The 23,889-nt window shown below is 39.0% G+C and overlaps 1 protein-coding gene across 2 annotated transcripts in view; it reads right to left on the bottom strand.

Moving 5' to 3' along the window:
• The window catches only part of thoc5 (THO complex 5), a 37,739-nt gene that overhangs the window by 1,306 nt on the left and 12,544 nt on the right, over nucleotides 1-23,889 (bottom strand). For both annotated transcript variants that reach the window (XM_072588054.1, XM_072588056.1), the window contains 11 exons: nucleotides 20,239-20,316; nucleotides 19,874-19,917; nucleotides 17,535-17,634; nucleotides 16,769-16,877; nucleotides 14,791-14,892; nucleotides 12,651-12,747; nucleotides 9,209-9,323; nucleotides 8,414-8,517; nucleotides 5,961-6,048; nucleotides 4,200-4,315; nucleotides 1,320-1,510 (listed from right to left, as the gene is read on the bottom strand). In XM_072588054.1, coding sequence (XP_072444155.1) covers nucleotides 1,320-1,510; nucleotides 4,200-4,315; nucleotides 5,961-6,048; nucleotides 8,414-8,517; nucleotides 9,209-9,323; nucleotides 12,651-12,747; nucleotides 14,791-14,892; nucleotides 16,769-16,877; nucleotides 17,535-17,634; nucleotides 19,874-19,917; nucleotides 20,239-20,316 — 1,144 coding nt within the window. The remainder of the gene's footprint in view (nucleotides 1-1,319; nucleotides 1,511-4,199; nucleotides 4,316-5,960; nucleotides 6,049-8,413; nucleotides 8,518-9,208; nucleotides 9,324-12,650; nucleotides 12,748-14,790; nucleotides 14,893-16,768; nucleotides 16,878-17,534; nucleotides 17,635-19,873; nucleotides 19,918-20,238; nucleotides 20,317-23,889) is intronic.

The following is a 23,889-nucleotide window of genomic DNA, read 5'->3' as shown; positions in this document are numbered from 1 at the left end:
GAAGCTGACACTGCAGTAGAATACTTTAATGTCCAGAAATCTGATGGCCACAAATACAATATTTCCTGCTTTCATTTCAGCAGCATTTCCAATTTCTTTCTCATTTGTATTTTAATTTCTTTGTTCAGACCTATATTGATGTTAAATTTCCCTCTAAAAGCTTTTCTTTCACTCCACCACTTAGCCATCTCTATAGTCTTCACCTTTTCTGAAGGTCAACATCATACAGTCATCTGCTACTCATCCAGTGGCCACATTTACTCTCATGTGGTCTCAGACCATGTGTTAGCAGATAGAGAACACCACAGGTTAATGATTAATGATGAGAAATGGAACCCTATGTTTCCCTTCTGATCTCAGCAGACTGAGGTCTAAATGCTTCACCAGCTGAGATTAATGGAACTTGATTGAAAATCAAATTTAGTTCTTTTCAAGGGGTATGGTAATACAGTGATTACATTCCCAAATCAATGATCCAAAGACATGAGTGCAAATCTCAATGCACCATATGAAGATATTAAATTCTATTAAATTAGAAATAAATCTAGAATGAGAAAGTTAACACCTATAATGCTGACCACAGTCAGAAACGAGAAGTGCCTTCAGCATCTCTGCGTTAAGGAGACAAGATGTAGAGGTGCTGGTGTTGGATTGGGTTAGACAAGGTCAAAAATAACATGACACCAGGTTATAGTCCAATGGGTTTATTTGAAATCACTAGCCTTTGGTGCGCTGATCCTTCATCAGGTGTTAGTGAGAGGGGAAGACCTTAGACATGGAATTTATAAGATCACGGGGTCATACAACTCATGTGAACGAATTGAACACCTGTAAGATGGCTCTTAAATCTTTACTCAGTTAGAATGGAGGTGCACGCTTCGATTGATTAATGTACAAATTCCAGAATATCTTTCAAGTCAAAGCTAGTGTTTTCAAATAAACCTGTCTGACTATAGCTTGGTGTTGTGTGATTTTTGACCTTAAGGAGACAAGAATCAGTTACGTTTCCTGCTCCTGACAGTTATCCAGTGACATGTTTGGCATATGGATGTATGGATACAGACTAGAACACAAACTCTGCTGTCATGAACCCAGGGGTTCAACAGACTATCAACAGTCATGATTTGGTTTCACACACTTGGGTGCAGTAACAGAGTGACTGGCACTTGATTCTACGCTATATAGGGGGAGTCGATGCCTTTACAACTGGAAGGACAAGTTTAGAGCACACTTATTTTTAAACAATGTTCACAACTGATGTGCTAGTTGGGTATCTAGCAAAGGATATTCTTTCATGTAGGATATTTAAAAACAAATACCGGACAAGGCGCAGACACATCTTCTCTCGTGGGAATTCTTTTGGCCCTTCCACACTGTTATCATGAGTCTCAGTTTCCAAATAAACATCCAGACACATACATAAACGCTGGATCTGATTTGTCAGAAGTTGATGTCCTGGTTTGGGACCCAGCAATTCCTTGAAGCATACATTAACCTCGCCCTCTATCGCCTGAAACAAACAATCCACATGGAAACTGTAAGTATATACATCAGTCAGCCTTCACAGCTTTTAGCTAACAACCACAAATACAAAAGAAAATCCAGATTAAACAATCCACACTGCTTTATTACATTCAATAAATCTTCTCAAATATGGTTATTCTACAAGGGTCTGTAGCTAAATCTGATGAAAATCTAAAATCAGAATTTTTTTTTCTCTTGGATGCTGACAAAAATTCCACAGATTTGCATTACTTGCTATTTGTAGCAACTGAGGCTGGCCATTTACGTACTGCCAACAGTGCTCCTTATATCGTATTAATGGTTCAATTAAAAAAAAGTAGGCAGTCCTTCTCTCTCCCTCATTTCTACAGAATACAGTGACAACCAAAAATTATGTAAGTTTTTGTTATCATTATTCTTCAACAGCAGAGCACAGTTTCAGCAAAGTGCAACTGTCACATATTTTACCAATAATGCTGATGCTTAGCTTCAGGAAACTGTCCTATCTGCAGAATCCAAACAAAGCTGCAGTTACCTTTCTGTATCAACATTTAACTACACAGTTTGCAGTTACTTACTTCATTACATCTGCCAATATTTATTGATGTTTCAAAAATGTGTAGTTTTGGACAGGAAGAACTATGGAAACTGGCCATTAGGTCCAACAAGTCCACACCGACCCTCCAAAGAGTATTCGACCCGGAACCATTCCGCTACCCTAATACTCTACATTTCCCCTAACGAATGCACCTAACCTACAGATCCCTGAATGCTATGGTCAATTTACTATAACCAATTCACCTAACCTGCACATCTTGGACTATGGGAGGAAAGTGGAGCACCCGGAACAAACCCATGCAGACACGGGGAGAATGTGCAAACTCCACGTTGACAGTCGCCAGAGGCTGGAATCGAACCCAGGTCCCTAGCACTGTGAGGCAGCAGTGCTAACCACTGTGTCACCATGCTGCCCCATGGTGTTGCCACAGTGATGCCTAGTTTTCTGTTTCAGACATGCAGCTATTTTTTAAAAAGTTAGACAAAAGGAGCATAAGTGGGTGGGGCTGGGGCTCACAGAGACCCAGGAAGGGTTTTTAGTTTTGCTTTCAGTTAGTGAGAAGGTTTCTGCTGTTGCTGAGTTAACAGTTTGAATTCTCTGCTGATAGTCTTAGACAAGAGACTTCCTCTTAGAAATAAAAAGAGGCAGACCTTTTTTCAGTATTTGATTCTGCTGAACTGGAGAGAGGCAGCACATGAGAACCTTAACTGTTTTGCTAAATTGTCATGCCAAGTGTGTATTTATGGGATGCTGTCTAAAATGGAACAATTGATGATTAAATAATACATTATCTTGTCAAGTATTCAATAGAGTTAGATTTATGCCTTTTTTGTATTTTAACTGAAAGAATAAAGCCTGTTTTGATTAAAGTTCAGCTAACACCATGGCTGCTGGGAACTCTAGATGCAGAGAGAAACAGCTATTTGTGAGATAAATGTTATATAATTCAGTGGTTTGAGAAACCACATGGTTTTCAATAGAAGTTAGAACAAAATATTTACAGATGTCTGATTGCCAGTTTTGTAGAACTCTTTGTTTAAAACCAGTAAGTTAAAGAATTAAGAAATGTGATTCCTTAGTTTTAAGGTCTTGGTGATTGACATTTTGATTAGATTAGATTAGATTACATTACAGTGTGGAAACAGGCCCTTCGGCCCAACTAGTCCACACCGACCCGCCGAAGCTCAACCCAGCCATACCCCTACATTTACCCCTTACCTTACACTATGGGCAATTTAGCATGGCCAATTCACCTGACCTGCACATCTTTGGACTGTGGGAGGAAACCGGAGCACCCGGAGGAAACCCACGCAGACACGGGGAGAACGTGCAAACTCCACACAGTCAGTCGCCTGAGGTGGGAATTGAACTCAGGTCTCTGGCGCTGTGAGGCAGCAGTGCTAACAACTGCGCCACTGTTTCCTGCCTGCTAAACTAATATGGTTTTTTAAAAAAAACAACCTGTTCAGTGATGTTATGACATACCTCCGATGTAGGCAGGACATGACCAATTATCCAATCAACTAAACTTCAGCTACTCAGCAAGATAACACCGTGGCTATCAGTTTTTGCTCAGAGACAAGTCACAATCAAGGCGATGTTAATACATGATTCCAAGTATAGCTTTTACTCTGAACATGATTTACTACATATACATGTTCATAATATTTTCCAGCTTTAAGTATTACCTGTTCATATTTTCAAAGTTCGTGGTTAGGGATAACGCACAAAAGACTAAAGAATTGAACAACATGGACCATATAAATTGACATAAATATAAACCACCTAATCACAAATAAAAGCTTTAACATTTCAATTAGATACCATCTAATTCTATGAATGCTGGACAGGGGCAAAAATGAGCAAAGTAAAGAAAATGTATATTCATATTTATGGAGAAAGTGAGGACTGCAGATGCTGGAGATCAGAGTCAAGAGTGTGGTGCTGGAAAAGCATAGCAGGTCAGGCAGCATCCGAAGAGCAGGAGAATTGATGTTTTGGGCATAAGCCCTTCATCAGGAATGATTTTTGTCATATTTTTGTATAGTACAATATTCAGGTGTCAATAGGAACGCCATATAATTAAGATTAACGACAGTCTGCTATATTGCAAAGTAAGAGTAATTTAAAACTTCACCTTTAGATTATCATCATTACGACTTGATTTCTCTCCCTTCCAATTTAAACAGAGACTGAAGATAGGGGGGATGGTAGAATAACCGGGATTCAACACTATTGCTGCATGGAGCTTAGCTAAGTGAAAATAATCAACACTTAATTAAGTAAACACAGAATTTTTAAAATAAAATCAAAAGCAAGCTCATTTTCCACTGTTAATTACAATCTGTTACTCTTACACTTTTGTTAGTGTTACAATTTGTGGTTCTTAATAGTACCATTTTCACACATCCAGTATTTTAGCATTGGTTCCTGTATTGGCTCACGCCACTTATGACCAGAAGCTGATTGTATAAGACCATAAAATCAGAAACAGGTGGTCTTAATAAAGATGTTCTCAGTCTGCATCAATTTCAATTACCAGCATTGTTGTGAACGCTACCAAATATTTTAAGTGCTCTTAGATATTTAATGCAGGTTGTAATTTACCTAGGCTGAAGTAGGACATATATTTACAATTAAATAATGATAGAAAGTAGAAACATTTTACAATGCTACAAAATAATTCAACATACACAATACTGTATCAATTACTTTACAATTTCTAAAGAAATAAGTTTGATGGTTCACTCAAAGTGAAACAGATTAAATTATAATTCATTAAGATACAAATAATGTTGGGGTAAGGAATCGTGACTGAGGATGCATGTCAGTTCCTGTTAGGATCACACTTTGTAAAGGTAACAGAATTTATGGGTAAACATTTCATTCACTTTAAAACTGTTTGATTAAATCTAAACCTCTGATTAATTTCTGACTGAAATAAAAAGGATAATTTTCTGTTGAATTAAAAGGTGTAGTGATGTAGTTCAATGTAGGGCTCAAATTCCCCTAATAGCGATGAAACAATTGGGTGATTACAAAGTGACATGATCACTAGGATGTGCCCTGTAAACAGATTATTTTAGAGAAAATTGCAAGACTATACCAAATTATTCAAATTGTAATGTCTTCATTTTGTGATGGAATCTGTAGTTTCAAAGTTTGTACGTTTTAGGTCAGATCTTAACTGAAAAAGATACTGAACCTTCAGGTTTACAGGAAAATGGAAATTTGAGATTTCTGGCTAAACTCAGGTGGGTTAAAACCAAGTTCACGACATGGTGTCAGTCGAATGTAGATCACCCCATTTCTACAGGGTGGACAGATCCTGAAAATGACAGCTGGATCCAGGAGCTACTGGTGGACAAATACAACATTTTTGCATTGATTTCGGACACTAAAGTTTTGACTGTGCCATATCATCAAGTACCATGTGCAGAGTGGAAACTGTGTTTTGGAACTCTATACTTTTGGGAACTGCTCTTGGATGAAAATTGGTGGCTAAAACTTTGTACAAAAGGTTCTAGAATTCTAGCTCAGAAAGTTCATAGTTCTGTAGTTGAAGTTGGTGTCATACGCGCTAAATTTGCATATACATGGCATCCATCTTTGTTTTATCTGACATTTAATGGATAATTTACAACTTATACTGACTGTAATTTGCCTGTCAATTCATGATTAATTCTGTTAATTTTGACTATTAAAGTACAGTGAAAGTTTGTCCATTGGTTTTCTAGTTGTCCATAAGCTTTGTGCCTTCGGTTTGTTGATCTCTATGGCGGCCATAAGAAAATATCGAAACAATACTGCAAAAATATTCACGAAGTAATTGATCAAAAATTTTGAAGGCTGTCATAATTGCAACTGCAAAACATTTTTAAAGAGACCTTTCACCTACCCGTCCCTCGTTCTATCAAAGCTGAAAAGAATAGGTCAGTCTCTTGGGCCATGCCTGCTTCAACGACATGCTTGGTAAAAGGCAGAGCCTAAGGAGGAAATAAACAGCTTAACTCTTCAGATTCTAATCTTAAAAGTACATATTAAATATACCTTAGCTTACATAATATGAATTCTTACAATGAACAGTAACACTAACTGGAAATTACAGTACAAACATCAACCATTCAGCACAATTTGTTTGGTCCAATGTTAATGAGTCACCTCCCATCTACAACATTCAGTCAAATGGATTCTGCTCATTTAAGCTGATGACACAGATGTCCAATGCCCTGGTCAAGTGTATCCCGGACAAAGATCTTCTTTTCATGTACAGTGCAAGTCTGATCAGGAGGAACCAAAAACTCTAGCATTTAGCTGATCCACAGTCCTCCTACAGAATTTGGTAGTCCACATTCAGCCCCTTGATCGGTTGCCAATTTTTAATTTCCTTTTTCTCCTCCTTCCATTTGTAAATGTGAACGATGATGACAGCCTCTTTCTCATAGTTTCAGATATGCAGCAGCTCAGAAGCACACTCTTGTACACCTCCAGAGGATTGACAGATCAAGTCACACAGCCAAATATAACTTGCTGGTAAAGCACTGCTTCTGGGAACATTTACTCTTCTCAAAAGACTCCGGGGTCTTAGACAGCTTATCCACAGTTAGTCCCTTCTGTGTACTGTCTTTTAAAAACTACATGATAGGGGACAGGACTAACTGGGAAACAGAACTGTCTGTGGAGTTCACATCATACAAACCAGTAGAAGTGGAATTGCTGATCATCAAAATATCAGACTGGGATGGTTGACAGGAAATATAAATGTAAAGTTAACTTATAACCTGAAATTGCAACTGAGAGGCAATTTAGAGTCATACCATACTGAGACATGTTAAACTGTTCTGTACCTTATATAATGTAAAATTATGAAATGCAGTTCTAGAATTTTTGAAAAAGCACTGCAGCTGTTGAATTATTAAGCAAAATAGGAACTAGAGAGAAAGAAGGATGTGCCCAATTAAGACAGAGATGAGGAGGAATTTCTTCTCTCACTGGGTAGTGAATCTGTGGAACCCTTTACTGCAGAGAGATGGCCATGGGTCATTCAGAATAATCTTGGCTGAGAAACAGATTTTTAAATCAGCAAAGGAATCAAAGATTAAAGGGAAACACATAAAAATAGAGTTGGGGGTAACCAGAGAAGACACAACCTATGCTTTTACAATTGGTGAAGATTGGACTGTATTCAAAAATCTTCAGATAATGAAGCAGTTCATGCCCACATGCAGGAAATTCTGGATCATGTCCAAACTTAAGCTGATAAATGGCAAGTAAAATCCATGACATACAAATGCAAAGCAATGACTAATTCCAAAAATAGTGTCACCACCTCCCCATGACATTCAATTACATTATCATTGCTAAATACCAAATTTTCAAAATTCAGGGAATCAACATGAACCAGAAATATAAATGACAGAGCAAGCAAATACTATAGATAAAAGATTAGGTCATATGTTTGCTATTCTGCACTGAGTGACACACCTCCTGACTTAACTACCATTTGCAAAACACAAGTCAGGAATATGATGGAATGCTCTGTATTTACCCGGATGAATGCAGTTCAATTAATAGTCAAGATGTGTGACATCATGTTGGTTAAGCTGCTACATTGGCATGATCAATGACCCTCATTACTCACTCTTTCTAGTACTAATGCATCTTGGCTGCAATGTGTACCATCTACAAACTACATTCACACCAAGGCTTCTTCAGTGGAATGTTCCAAAAGATGACCGTGACTGCGTCATGAATAAAGGTAGCCAGCACAAGGGTACAGTATCATCTCTAAAATAAGATCCCCACCATCTGCCACCAAGTCACACCATCCTGAATTGGATACATAACACTGTACTTTAATCTTTGCTGGTCAAAATCATGGCCCTTCCCTACCTAACAGCACTACAGCTCGGTTTTTCTCTCTGACTGCAATCATTCGAGAAGATGGCTCACCACTTTTTCAAGGGCAACAGGTGCTGGGCAATGAATTCCAACCTTACTAGCAATGGATTTAAAAATATATTCAGAGTAAAGAAATTTTTCCAGTGTTACATGTTGGATTTAATGACTTCTTTAATACTACGATGTCCATAACCAATTTCTTATGTTATGAAAAAAACATAAGCAGTGCTGCATCAAGCAAAATATCATATCTGAGGCAAAATCCCATCAATATTGAAGTCTGAATATTGAAACGGAGGACCTTGAACTCAGAAAGCAAAGTACTGAAATCAGTGGTAATATTGATCAGGTAAGTTTAGAGCCAAGAACACTCAACCCTTACAGCAATATGAGCAAGTGCAAACACAAAAAGAATAAGATCATTAAGGTGAAAACATGGTGGAAACATACCACATAATCCTCATACGAAATGGCACACCATTTGATCAATCTAGCTATGACCTTCACTGGGAAAAGATGCTGACATTCACTGGATATCGGCACAATACTATGCTCTGCAAAAGAACAATAACTCGTCAAAACAGAAAAGCCATGCCTCCGAATGGCAATACACTTCTCAAGGAAATAAAATCAAACCAAGAAAGCATACTGATAAAGTTTACAGCTTTTCCTAACATTGTAAGCACTAACACAACTGACATTTGGATATTTGGATTTTAGTAGGAACACAGTATTGATGCATTTTATATTTATCAAACTTAACATTCAAAATACATAAACTGAAGTAGAAGAAAATACATCAGTTTTATATTTTATACACCAAGTTTAGAGCAATGAATAAACCAATTTGGAACTGTGGTAACTGATTTGTATATCAGTTTTAAATGCTTTTTGCTATCCTGTAATTAGTATTTTTGCCTAACACAGTTCACGTCGAAGTTCTCAGTGCACAAGGGATGTGTACATGCAATAAATATCAATACAGATTGGTTGATTAAATTCCTAATTTATCAGGACATCAAAAATATAGTTATTGTCTTCATAAAGCAGGTGAAATCCAGAGAAGGTCGTATTAGGAAACTACATTTAAACAGAGGGTTCCAAAGATGTCTTGAGGCAAGAAGAGCAAATACAATTGATCCTTTCTTTCCCCAGATTTGCAGTGGTACCATCCAATCTGATTAGTATGATTCTTATTCTTATTCTTAAGTGCTTGGAAAAGGAAGCCATCTAACTGGTACTCACCTAATGAAGCAAACTGCTTTTGCAGAGCCAGTCGGGATTGCAACCTCACACGCAACAATTTTATTGTAGCTTCCATGTGACTGGCGCTTACAGAATTGTCAGCCATTACAAATTTCTATCAGAAATTTAAAAAAACTCAATGTAAAACAATCTTGAAATCTCTTTTAAAATCATAATTTTGTAGAATAATGTCAAACATACTCCAAATTTACAATGGCTAAGAATCACAGAGTAAAATATCAAGTTTTCATAAAAATGTAAGTCTTACTAATGTCTTTCAGTGGTGAGTGCTATCACTGCTGGATCTGTCCTACACATGATCAGTTCTTGTTAATGCACTAAGACACAGTAAGGCAATTAACATTAACTTACCAGTGACAAATACGGGAAGTAGACCATTCAGCCTATCAAGTCTATATGCCATTTAATCAGATCATGTTGTACCTTAGCACCATTGACTTGTCTCATAGAACATAGAACAATACAGCGCAGAATAGGCCCTTCAGCCCTTGATGTTGCGCCGACCTGTGAACTATTCTCAGCTCGTCCCCCTACACTATCCCAAAATCATCCATGTGCTCATCTAAGGATTGTTTAAATCTCCCTCATGGGTCTCCTGCTTTCATTTCTAAATGGCCTAGTTCTAAAATCAAGAGACTGTCCCTTTTACCTGGATTCTCTAACAGTATAAATGGCTTCTTTGAATCTACACTGCAGCAGGCCTAGGACAGAAATATTAGTATGACAGCATATGCTACTTCAGACTGGCAAGTAATCAGCTTCACACTTGTGAGTGAAGGTGTTCCTGTCAGCATTTGCTCTCTCTGATGTAGAGACCACATTCTGAGCAGTGCATTAGTCTAGACTGAGGCAAGTACAAGTATATTGTTGCGTCAACTGGACAAAGAGCTTTAAGCCACAGACATTTAGTAGGTAAAAGGCCAAGTGTTATACTTCTGGAAATTGCATGGGAAGATAATTTGATAGTGGGCAGAGAAAGAGATGAGATGTTGGGGACTATGTGGGTTCGACACGCCCACGGTTGGGGTGGCGAGTGCAGTGGGCAGAAAAGGAGCAGAAAAATCTAAGGTTCTGCAGCATTGTCCTGACTGTATTGGGTTGAGGGATTAGTGCCCAAGGGAGCACTGGAACCAGGAACTCCAAAGAGATTGACAGGGAACAGTGAAACCTGAGCTTGGTGCAAAAGTCTCCTTTGCTGGACAGATTGGAAACAGTGGCTGCAGAGGATACAAACGTGTCAAAACTAGAAATTGCCAAAATAAGTGACGTAGATTCTGCACTGTTATTTGTTTATTAATTGACTCAAAAGTGAGTTGGATGTTTAAACGTGCGCACTAATTTGCTATAAAAAGGTTGCTGATTCCTGATCTCCAGCATGAAAATAAACTGCAGAATTCGTTGCCGCTTTAAAAAAGTTCATTTAAGATTAACTTTAAAATGTAAAATGTTGAAATACTTGCCCATTGCAGGAAACAAAGCAAACGTGTAGGAGACCGCCATCTTTCTTATATTGTGTAACACCAGCGTATACAGAATCAAATACGCAGTTATTGGGAAAAGTATTAATCGAAGTACTTACGGGAAATATACTAAGCACAACCTTGTTTATATTAATTAGTATTTTAAAATGAATTTGATAATTGATCCTTGCTGATAATTCATAGACTGGTATATTTTGTTCATGATGAATTGCTCATTGAATAAAATCTAAATGATGGTTCTTGCATATCTTCTTCACCTTCTGTGAATGGGTTCTAACGTTACACCTAGACGCTTCCCAAGGTGTGATGTTCAAACTGATTGCAGTATTCCAGACAGGTTGTCTGACAAAAATGATGGACAATTGAAAGATAACTTCCTCATTTTTGTATTGCAGTCCCTTTCAGTTAAATTTGTTTTGTGCCTGTGCTCTGGTTATTAGATTTTAATGTTTTGTGTATGTAGGCATGCAAATTCCTTTGATACCCCACAGCTCCTCGACTCACTTAGTTTTGAAAACTTGATGACGTCTTTTCCAGATCCAAGCTCACACAGTTTTTGACTTATTTGGTCTGGCCACATACCCTTGCAACCTGCTGCATCAATTTGGATAAATTACTGTAATTCCCAATGACGCTATCTACAACCATACGCAAATAACTCTCCATTATTTCCTGTAAAGCATTGATTTATTTGGTAGAAAGCTCAGGTTTCAGTTCAGATTCCTGACGGACACCAGCTTTAACATCCCTCCAGCTAAGGTATGTTTTCTTCACCTTTACTGTAATTTCTGACCTTATAGGAGGAGAAGGTAATGAAGGAAAGCACTTCACAAAAATTAATGAATACAACAAAATCATTTACTGGATATGAAATGAAAATCTTACTATATGCCAGACAATTTCCTTGTGCAGTTACTCTTTACTACAAAGTTTCAAACACAAAATCATCCTGAGAATGCCTACTTATATGTAATTTATACTGACAAATAAACCTGAACTGCTAAAAATTATAACAGTTGCGCATTTTGCTCTTTGCAGTACTGAATTTGTTATGCTAGTGTCTCTTGCCAAACACTAAAATAAAAATCAAAAGCCAAGGTCCACTGTACCTGATAGCAAAGACAGAAGCCCACTGTTTGTTTATTAGAGTCATAGAGATGTATAGCATGGAGACAGACCCTTTGGTCCAACCCGTCCATGCCGATCAGATATCCCATACCAATCTAGTTCCACCTGCCAGCACCTGGCCCATATCCCTCCAAACCCTTCCTATTCATATACCCATCCAGATGCCTTTTAAATGTTACAATTGTACCAGCCTCCACCACTTTCTCTGGCAGCTCATTCCATACACGAACCACTCTCTGTGTGAAAAAGTTGCCCCTGAGGTCTCCTTTATATCTTTCCCCTCTCACCCTAAACCAAAGCCCTCTAGCTCTGGACTCCCTAACCCCAGGGAAAAGACTTTGCCTATTTACCCTATTCATGCCCCTCATAATTTTATAAACCTCTATAAGGTCACCGTCAGCCTCCGACGCTCCAGGGAAAACAACCCCAGCCTGTTCAGCCTCTCCCTATAGCTCAAATCCTCCAACCCTGGCAACATTCTTGTAAATCTTTTCTTATCTAATAAAACTGGGACAACACCTTATTGGACAAGACTAACTTAATCTTAGCATACAATTGCCCTGTGGCAGATAGACAAATTCTAATCACTTTACAGAACACAGGTATTTTACTATTTCCATATAAATTCATAGAAAAATACATCTCTTCACAATATTTCTGTCATTGGATAGATCATGCTTGTTGTCTTTTCCATCCCAGACCAAATAAATCTCTCATTGGGGTTTAACTTAACTTACATAAAACCTTAAAATGTTGCTCATTTAGTGCTACTGACATTTTAGTAAACATATCTCTAAATTGCAAAGACTCACTTGTGGCTGATCCTTTGGAAAATGCAGTCCTCCAAGTTTTTGAACCCAAACATATGGATGTCCCAGCTCTCCAATGTAGTCACTGAATGTTAAGATACTAGGAAACAAAACTTTACCATTAATACATAAAGCTGTATTATTAGATTATCTAGGCTATAATTTCTGTGCTTTGGTCAGTTTTGGTTTGCTAAAAATACAAGTTTTGAGAATGAGAAGATTTAGCATAATACTGAAATTTCATCATTGGTGGCAGCATGGTGGCTCAGTGGTAAGCACTGCTGCCTCACAGTGTCAGGGACCTGGGATCAATTCCAGCCTTGGGCGACTGTGTGGAGTTTGCACATTCTCCCCCATCTGTGTGGGTTTCCTCCGACAATCCAAAGACGTGCAGGTTAGGTGAATTGCCCATGCTAAGTTGCCCATAGTGTTCAGGGATTGTAGGTTAGGTGCATTAGTCAGGGGTAAATTGGAGAGTAATAGAGTAGGGAAATGGTTCTGGGTGGGAGTCTCTTGGGAGGGTTGGTGTGGACTTGTTGGGCCTAATGGCTTAGAACATAGAACATAGAACAATACAGCACAGAACAGGCCCTTCGGCCCACGATGTTGTGCCGAACTTCTATCCTAGATTAAGCACCCATCCATGTACCTATCCAAATGCCGCTTAAAGGTCGCCAATGAATCTGACTCTACCACTCCCTCGGGCAGCGCATTCCATGCCCCCACCACTCTCTGGGTAAAGAACCCACCCCTGACATCTCCCCTATACCTTCCACCCTTCACCTTAAATTTATGTCCCCTTGTAACACTCTGTTGTACCCGGGGAAAAAGTTTCTGACTGTCCACTCTATCTATTCCTCTGATCATCTTATAAACCTCGATCAAGTCACCCCTCATCCTTCGCCGTTCCAACGAGAAAAGGCCGAGAACTCTCAACCTATCCTCGTACGACCTACTCTCCATTCCAGGCAACATCCTGGTAAATCTTCTCTGCACCCTCTCCAAAGCTTCCACATCTTTCCTAAAGTGAGGCGACCAGAACTGCACACAGTACTCCAAATGTGGCCTAACCAAAGTCCTGTACAGCTGCAACATCACCTCACGACTCTTGAATTCAATCCCTCTGCTAATGAACGATAATACTCCATAGGCCTTCTTACAAACTCTATCCACCTGAGTAGCAACCTTCAAAGATCTATGTACATAGACCCCAAGATCCCTCTGTTCCTCCACCTGACCAAGAACCCTACCATTAACCCTGTATTCCGCATTCTGATTTGTTCTTCCAAAATGGACAACCTCACACTTGGCAGGGTTGAACTCCATCTGCCACTCCTCAGCCCAGCTCTGCATCCTATCTAAGTCCCTCTGCAGCCGACAACAGCCCTCCTCACTGTCCACAACTCCACCTATCTTTGTATCATCTGCAAATTTACTGACCCACCCTTCGACTCCCTCCTCTAAGTCATTAATAAAAATTACAAACAGCAGAGGACCCAGAACTGATCCCTGCGGAACTCCACTTGTAACTGGACTCCATGCTGAATATTTACCATCTACCACCACTCTCTGACTTCTACCGGTTAGCCAGTTTTCTATCCAATTGGCCAAATTTCCCTCTATCCCATGCCTCCTGACTTTCCGCATAACCCTACCATGGGGAACCTTATCAAATGCCTTACTAAAATCCATGTACACTACATCCACTGCTCTACCCTCATCCACATGCTTGGTCACCTCCTCGAAGAATTCAATAAGACTTGTAAGGCAAGACCTACCCTTCACAAATCCGTGCTGGCTGTCCCTAATCAAGCAGTGTCTTTCCAGATACTCGTAAATCCTATCCCTCAGTACCCTTTCCATTACTTTGCCTGCTTGTTTCCATACTGGGGGGATTCTATGGAATCTGACTTAAATCCAGTGCAGAGTGCTAGTTGAACAGTTCACAAACTAGTCAGGTGAGGAAAAGCCATTCAGCTGATCTTTTTGTATCCACCTAGAATTAGATTGTGCCATAGCAACACAAACACAGTCACCAAACAAAGTAATAGAGAAGAAAAACGTCAACTAATATTACACATTTCCAAACTTTTTGTGATTTTGTTTAATTGATATAATAAAGGTAATGAAAGAAAACACCTACCCAACTTTATCAAATTGATAATGATTTGCAGGATTTGGAGTCTTCTTACCATGGTCTCCAGGATACAAACAACTCAGTAATGAGGCTGGAGACAACAGATCTCTATGCGCAAAAAATATAAAAAAAAGAACATGAAGCTATCACTAAATTTAATCAGCAAAATTAAATGGTATTTCTTATAATTATCTAAATGATAATACTTTTTTGCAATTAGGTTTTTGATCCAAAACAAAGGAGATACTCCCATTTATTGTAAATTCCTCCAAAAAACAAATCCAAGTTATTCCCTTGCACTCTATGAATTATGTTACCTGTCTCATAAATGCTCAAATCTATAACTGTCCAATGATTGTTGTCCTCAAGGAGATGATAATCAGAGTATATGGAGTTTAATTCAGATAAGTGCAAGGTGCTGCATTTTGGGAAAGTAAATCTTAGCAGGACTTATACACTTAATGGTAAAGTCCTAGGGAGTGTTGCTGAACAAAGAGACCTTGGAGTGCAGGTTCATAGCTCCTTGAAAGTGGAGTCGCAGCTAGATAGGATAGTGAAGAAGGCGTTTGGTATGTTTTCCTTTATTGGTCAGTATTGAGTACAGGAGTTGGGAGGTCATGTTGTGGCTGTACAGGACATTGGTTAGGCCACTGTTGGACATACAGCATGCAATTCTGGTCTCCTTCCTATTGGAAAGATGTCATGAAACTTGAAAGGATTCAGAAAAGATTTAAAAGGCTGTTGCCAGGGTTGGAGGATTTGAGCTATAGGGAGAGGTTGAATAGGCTAGGGCTGTTTTCCTTGGAGCATTGGAGGCTGAGGGGTGACCTTAAAGAGGTTTACAAAATTATGAGGGGCATGGATAGGATAAATAGACAAAGTCTTTTCCCTGGGGTGGGGGAGTCCAGAACTAGAGGGCATAGGTTTAGGGTGAGAGGGGAAAGGTATAAGGGAGACCTAAGGGGCAATTTTTCACGTAGAGGGTGGTACGTGTATGGAATGAGCTGCCAGAGGAAGTGGTGGAGGCTGGTACAATTGTAACATTTAAGAGGCATTTGGATGGATCTAAGAATAGGAAGTGTTTGGAGGGATATGGGCCGGGTGATGGCAGGTGGGTCTAGATTGGGTTGGGATATCTGGTCGGCATGGACGAGTTGGACCGAAGGGTCTGTTTCCGTGATGTACATCTCTATGACTCTAAGTTGAGTTAGTCAGATAACACGTCTGACAACAGAAGATTGGAGCAGAGTTTCACAGACTCAGTAATCTGGATGCACAGTTTATGACAGTAATATGAATGCAATCTGTGCCAATCCAGCAAAAAGAGATATATGGGTTACATCTGAAACCACTTAGGGTTTTGTTTTAAATCTGTGATCTTTTATTCTGTTTTCAAATTCAACTCACTTGCGTCAAACCCCAACTACAATACTACATCAGGTTCAAAATTGAGAAATACTGCTGGCCTTCAAATTGCATAAATTTTCTTAGGGGTTCTAATGGGCTTGTCTTTGAATTATTTTTTGGATCAAAAATTATTTAAATTACCAAGAAACTCTTACATTTACACTAATGAATGCAATGATTGCACTTCAGTTCCTTTAAAAAAGTAACTTCCCATGACCTTCAATTGGGATTATGACAGACTGGGGACTAGGCACTCACTAGAAAGTGCTCGTTCAGCGGGTATTTCACACTTGACTATGCAATTGATTAACATTTGAAAAATGTGAACTGTAACATGACCAGCACAATCTCCATTGGGTGCAATTTCCTCATTGTACCAAGAGTAGAAATTCTGCTCCCTGATGTCTAAGGCAGTTTGGACTGTGCAGTCATGTTAGTTACATCAAAGTACTTATAGGTTAATTTGTGAATGAACAGATGAATTCCCGGTAACTGAAACTCTACCACTTGGCCCAAAATATGGAGAACTTGAGGAGCACAGGCATAATAATTAGGTTTCTCTCTCATCTGCACTTACCCTGCACTGATAGCTACAGACATTTCAGTAGCTGTGGTCACTTTAGTTTTGACGGTCATTATATTGAGGCTCATCAAATAGTAGAAATAAAGGTGAAGGACACTGCCATCTAAGAAAAGAAGAAGACAGCATAAAATTAGAAACAAGCAATAATTCTGATCAATGTTTTCTTTAGCATACACTCGGACAAAGGGGAATGTTTAGACTAAAAATTAAGAGCACCAGCAGGGTTGTAATATTACATTTGAAAGTATCCAATATTACATGCTGTTCAACAGCATGATGTTTCAATGGATATTTAAATTCCAGTAACAGATTATAACTAGGTGTAAATTAAGGTACTCAAACACCGTGTGGCAAATTTTACAAATAGTGCAAAACCTATAAATATTTTATATAATACTGTTCATTTGTTTTTCTATATATTGCATCAATTTCAATGCAATAGCAGTGCAAATCCAAATGTTTGAAGGAGATGTGAGTTAGTGCTAGTTATCTTTAAAATTTTTCCCAGTGCTTGTCCAGAACATAAATGTGTAGTTCTCTCCTCACAAAAATCACACACACAAACATCTACAGGTAGTAATGCATTAGAAAGCTACAGAGATAGCACTTAAAGACAGAACAGCAGTTTTGATGTTACATAATTATTTTGCTTTTGATATCTGCACAACTGGATTCTGTAACTATAAACAACATGAAAGGAATGTAATACTTGTTATCAGTGATTTGTGTTTGACGAGGAGGGTGAGGAGTTAATTCTAACCTTTGTTTTTTAGGTCTAAAGTAACGGACAGAGGGTGCCGTTTTAACATTTCCCTACGCTTGTCGTCCAGTTGCAGGCCAAGAGTCGGACGGCGACGCTTCTAGAAATCAGAGCAATATGTTAGCCAATGATTCAGTCATTTTGTTTAAGAAATTATAAACACTGCCTGATATTAAGGATTGCATACTTGTTGCAGAAGCAATTGAACAGTTATTAAAATGGCATACTCTACAATGAAACTTATAACAAGACACGTGATTAAAAAAAGGCCAGCCACATTTCAGTATTTTCCCCATAGGTATATTTTTTGTTACATCAAACAAATCCTTAATTCTTCTTGCATGAAGGTGCTTTGCACAAAATGTTCCTACTATAATTATACAGCACACCAATAATCTCTGAGTATTGTTTTTAGTGGTCACTTTGGGGTCAGCTGTGGATCAGTTGGTAATGTTCTTGCCGCAAAGTCAGCAGGTGGTGGATTCAAGTCCCACTCCAGAAACATTAGCGCAAAGATGGATGCAGAAATTTCATCGCAGAACATGTGGAATGTGGCAGTTGAGGAAGGGTCACTTGACCCGAAACATTAACTCTGATTTCTCACCACAGATGCTGACAGACCTGCTGAGCTTTTCCAGCAATTTATCTTTTTGGCATTAAATGCTAGATATTGGTGGGTCAACGTTACAGATTCCGTGAACTTACTTTGAAGAAGAATCAGTGGAAATTTTTAAAAAACCCAACAATTAAAAGGCATCTGGATGGGTATATGAATAGGAAGGGTTTAGAGGGATATGGACCAAATGCTGGAAAATGGGACTAGATTAATTTAGGATATCTGGTTGACACGGACGAGTTGGACCAAAGGGTCTGTTTCTGTGCTGTACATCTCAATGACTCAAGAGGAGACAGGTTTTATCTACCCCCCTCTGGATTAACAGTAAATGATTACAAGAAAACGATAAAGCCTATTTCATCAACCATTAAACTTCTGAACATTTTACTCTTTCATCATGTAGACCCAATGATGAGCACCTTTGTAACCGTTTGCCTTCGTACCTACTTCAGCCCATCAGCAACTGGAACTCTTACCCATGTCATTTGACACTTTCAGATTTCATTATCCCAATGCTTTGCTGGCTGACCTCCCAACACAGGAGCATGTTTATCAAAAACACTGCTGCCTACATCCTATCTTAGAACATACGAACTAGGAGCAAGAGGCAGCCAACTGGTCCTTCAAGCCCACTCCATTATTCAGTAAGACCATGGCTGATCTTGTTCAAGTCCTACTCATCTACACAAATTGATCCTTCCTAATCAATGGTCACCTAGATCAGATGGTTTCCTAACAACTCGAATGGTAAATTGTCATTTATGTAACATCACATCCTCCTATTATCAATCCCAATATCAATTCTAACCCTCAAGCATAAGCCAAACAAATTGGCTGCACATTTCATTTACTCTGAACTCCTTCCTCACTAGAAGCCAATTCTTTCAGCTGTGTTCCAATTTTTATACATTAACTTGATAAGTTCAGCAAACTTCTTATTAACCGAGTTGGGATCAGGAGTGTGGCGGTTAATCACTTATCCCAATTGGTCAAGAATCCACAGAACCAATGTAAAAACACACACTAAGTAATAGAAATGTAATTGGGGGGGGGGGGGGTATACACATCACTGTTATACCTTACTTACAGCATAAATCACTTAAATAAAACTGACTTGGTGGACGGCCTTCTCAGTTGCACCCTCAATTGACTACTTGAACATCAGAGAGACCATGATAATACAGTAAACTTCCAGTATTTCAGGGATGTAATTTTCACCAGTCTATCGAAAGTGCTGGTTAAAATAATGTTTGCTGTACGGGTTTGCTTAGCCTACACAGAAACTAATTGTTGCCCATTGTGCATCATATGACATTTTTTATAGATACTACACATAAATATTACTATATTTACACCGAGGAGTCATTGTCATAACAGTGGCTCATTTGGTAGTGCTCACACCTGTGTAACAAAATTCCGGATTCAAATCTGCCTCCAGGATTTGCATACAAAACCCAAGGCTGAAACTCCATATGTTATTGAGGGTATACTGCACTGTTGGAGATACAGTTTAGGTGAAATGTTAAGCCTTGGTTACCACTTGAAACACTGTCTTCTCTTTTTTTCTTTGAGATACTAATCAACATCTTTTCCATTTCCACCAATTTCAGTTTGGTGATCGTTGGCCAGTGGAGCAGGGTATCAGCTTTTGTTTCAAGAATGAAGTATGGCCGCCAAACGTTTACCGATCAGACTGGTTTCAGCTAAAATAATAGCTACTTACTGTTGTTGTCTGCTCCTCCTCTGCATCAGAGTCACTTTCATCATCTGCAAAAAAATAAACAAGCAAAATGAATAATGTCTTGATGTTGCACCATCATAATTCTTGGCAACAATGGATCTGAGCCTGATTGGATTGCCCCCACTGCTGCAATCTGGACCAAGGGGTCGATGCAACAGGCACCAACTGGAATCAAACTGGTAACTGTATCAGGAGTCTTCCTGATCTATACAGCTTTGATAATTATCATATAACATTGTTGAATCAGTGTGGGTGGGGGGAGGAGGGGCACTGGTTGCATATTAAAGGGAAAGTGAATTTAAAGTAGAATCCCAATTAGCCCAAATTTCCACCCAAGTCATAGTTACCTTGGGAGTCCTCTGGCGGTCTTGCAAGTGCCTTGGCTTCTTCAACATCCCCATCAATAGCTACTGTAAGATTCTTATCTGACAAGAGAAAAATATTAACTTGATCTATGTGATTGGATAGGATCAATGTCAGAAAACAAGGTGCTCTTGTAATGGTGATGTTATTTTATAGCACAATAGTTCAAGTTAATTGCAAAGCAATGTGACTCATTTTCCTTATTATACTATCTTATAAGGAGCAGTTTATGCAACAAGGAGTTACTGTATCAGAATTCCATGCAAAATTTAATTGGAAGTCTTGCAGAGCACCAGGAAAACTGGATCATTTTCCACAAGTCATACTGATATTAAATTTTCATTCCCCTCATTGCTCTATTACGTAGCAAAATATATTTCCACAAATATCTGACTTGTAGTCTGAAACAACAAACTATATAACATTTGAAACGATATATAAATTGCTCATTAATATTGAGATAAAAATTATTACTTATTTCTTTTGCAACCTCCTGACTGGCATTGGTCAGAACTGTCAATGTACATCCAGGGCAAAAAAAACCAGCATCACTATAGCAATTTACTCCTGGTGATAAGGGAATACTGTCGCTTTTGCCATTAATCTGATGAAACAATAGGCAAAAAACTGTCTTAGACAAACTTAGGTCAGGTTTTTAAGCATATTAGTTATCTGAAGCAAAATGAGAAAACTGTTGAAAACTCAGCAGGCCTGGCATTATCTGCAGAAAGAGGAACGTTTTTGCCCGATATAGTTTTCTTTGGAGCTTGAGGGGTGTAATATGTGATGAGTGTTGTGTTGTGAGAAAAGGAAAACTCAGGTACAAATTAAATCGTGTGAGAGATGAAATGACAAAAAAATGCCATGGACATAAAGGGTAAGGGAATGGTAATTGCTGCAGTAAAGAAAAAAAAAACATTGGTCCATAGTGAGTGTTAGTGGCAGAATTAAGCACATCTCTGTCTGAAAGTAACAATTTGAAGATATAGATTAGCAACTACTAGAAAAATTAAATCATACTGAAGGACAATGTTCACATGCTGTTGAAAAAGGAACAACACAAGTCCCAAAACATTTCTACTTATTTCCAATGCCAAAGAAATCATATTTCTTTCTTCCAGAGATGTGACCACAGTTGCTATGTTTTTCTAGCACTTTGTTTTTATTTTGGTCAGGTAATGTATTTGACAATATCTCCAGATAGTGTATCTAGCAACTCTCTTTAAATTTCATTTCCTAGAAGATTACTATAGCATTTACAGCTTAAATTCATTGAAATAACACATATGAAACTTCATATTTCCAGATATATTACAGGATATAACTACGTTATTGGTTCCCCCACTACTTAAAATCGGTACAGTGCAATTTAGGAGAGATCAACTAGTTGTGAATTTTAGATGCTGCTGACTAATTACTGCATATCCACAAATGCCTCAAGATACCAAAAATTCTTAAAGTCCATAAAAATCAGAAATAAGAATCTGCATGGATGATAAAAAAATAAGCTTGATGAAATATTTGGAATTAGAAATTATAAAACAAAGGTCAAATAACTTAACATTGGAAGAATTCATAGCAAATTTTACAGTGAGTGCAGTATTACTCCTTACTTCAGAAGCAAGTAAGGAGTGCAGATACTGGAGATCAGAGTTGAGAAGTGTGACACTGGAAAAGCACAATAGGTCAGGCAGCATCAGAGGGGTAGGAGAATCAATGTTTCAGGCATAAGTCATAGAGTCATAGAGACGTACAGCACGGAAACAGACCCTTCGGTCCAACTCGTCCATGCTGACCAGAAGTCCCAACCCAATCTAGTCCCACCTGCTAGCACCTGGTTCATATCCCTCCAAACCCTTCCTATTCATCTACCCATCCAGATGCCTTTTAAATGTTGTAACTGTACCAGCCTCCACCACGTCCTCTGGCAACGCATTCCATACACGTACATGAAAATGTTGCCTTTTGGGTCTCTTTTATATCTTTCCCCTCTCACCCTAAACCCATGCCCTCTAGTTCTGGACTCCCCCACCCCAGGGATTTTGTCTATTTAATCTATCCACGCCCCTCATGATTTTGTAAACCTCTATAAGGTCACCCCTCAGCCTCCGATGCTCCAGGGAAAACAGCCCCAGCTATTCAACCTCTCCCTATAGCTCAAATCCTACAACCCTGGCAACATCCTTGTAATCTTTTTTGAATCCTTTCAAGTTTCACAACATCTTTCCGATAGGAAGGAGACCAGAATTGCACACAATATTCCAACAGTGGCCTAATCAATGTCCTGTACAGCCCCAACATGACCTCCCAACTCCTGTACTCAACACTCTGACCAATAAAGGAAAGCATACCAAACACCTTCTTCACTATCCTATCTACTTGCGACTCCACTTTCAAGGAGCTATGAACCTGCACTCCAAGGTCTCTTTGTTCAGCAATACTCCCTCAGACCTTACCATTAAGTGTATAAGTCCTGCTAAGATTTGCTTTCCCAAAATGTAGCACCTCACATTTATCTAAATTAAACTCCATCTGCCATTTCTCAGCCCATTGGCCCATCTGATCAAGATCCCGTTGTAATCTGAGATAACATTCTTTGCTGTCCACTACACCTCTAATTTTGGTGTCATCTGCAAACTTACTAACTATACCTCTTATGCTCACGTCTAAATCATTTAGAAAAATTATGAAAAGTAGTGGACCTAGTACCTATCCTTGTGACACTCCACTGATCACAGGCCTCTAGTCTGAAAAACAACCCTCCACCATCACCCCCTGTCTTCTACCTTTGAGCCAGTTCTGTATCCAAATGCCTAGTTCTTCCTGTATTCCATGAGATCTAACTTTGTTAACCAGTCTCCCATGGGGAACCTTGTTGAATGCCTTACTGAAGTCCATATAGATCATGTTCACCATTCTGCCCTCATCAATCCTCTTTGTTACTTCTTCAAAAAACTCAGCCAAGTTTGTGAGACATGATTTCCCATGCAGAAAGCCTTGTTGACTATCCCTAATCAGTCTCTGCCTTTCCAAATACATGTACACCCTGTCCCTCAGGATTCCCTCCAACAACTTGCCCACCACTGACGTTAGGCTCACTGGTCTATAGTTCCTTGACTTGTCCTCACCACCTTTCTTAAAGAGTGGCACCACGTTAGCCAACCTCCAGTCTTCTGGCACCTCACCTGTATCGATGATACAAATATCTCAGTAAGAGGCCCAGCAATCACTTCTCTAGCTTCCCACAGAGTTCTAGGGTATACCCGATCAGGTCCTGAGGATTTATCCACTTTTATGCGTTTCAAGACATCCAGCACATCCTCCTCTGTGACATGAACATTTTTTAAGATGTCACCGTTTATTTTCCTACATTCTATATCTTCTGTGTCCTTTTCCACAGTAAATACCGATGCAAAACACTCGTTTAGCATCTCCCCCATCTCCTGTGGCTCCACACAAAGACCGCTTAGCAGATCTTTGAGGGGCATTCTGTATACCTACCAGCCTTTCCTTTACCCTAACAGGAACATACTTGCTCTGGACTCTTGTTATTTCATTTCTGAAGGTTTCCCATTTTCCAGCTGTCCCTTTATCTGTAAACATATGCGCCCAATCAGCTTTTGAAAGTTCTTGCC

The sequence above is a fragment of the Chiloscyllium punctatum genome, chromosome 17, assembly GCF_047496795.1.
Source record: "Chiloscyllium punctatum isolate Juve2018m chromosome 17, sChiPun1.3, whole genome shotgun sequence".
Classification (NCBI taxonomy): Eukaryota; Metazoa; Chordata; class Chondrichthyes; order Orectolobiformes; family Hemiscylliidae; genus Chiloscyllium; species Chiloscyllium punctatum.
Note: the sequence above shows the minus strand (reverse complement) of the source record. Positions and strands in the feature narration are given on the sequence as shown.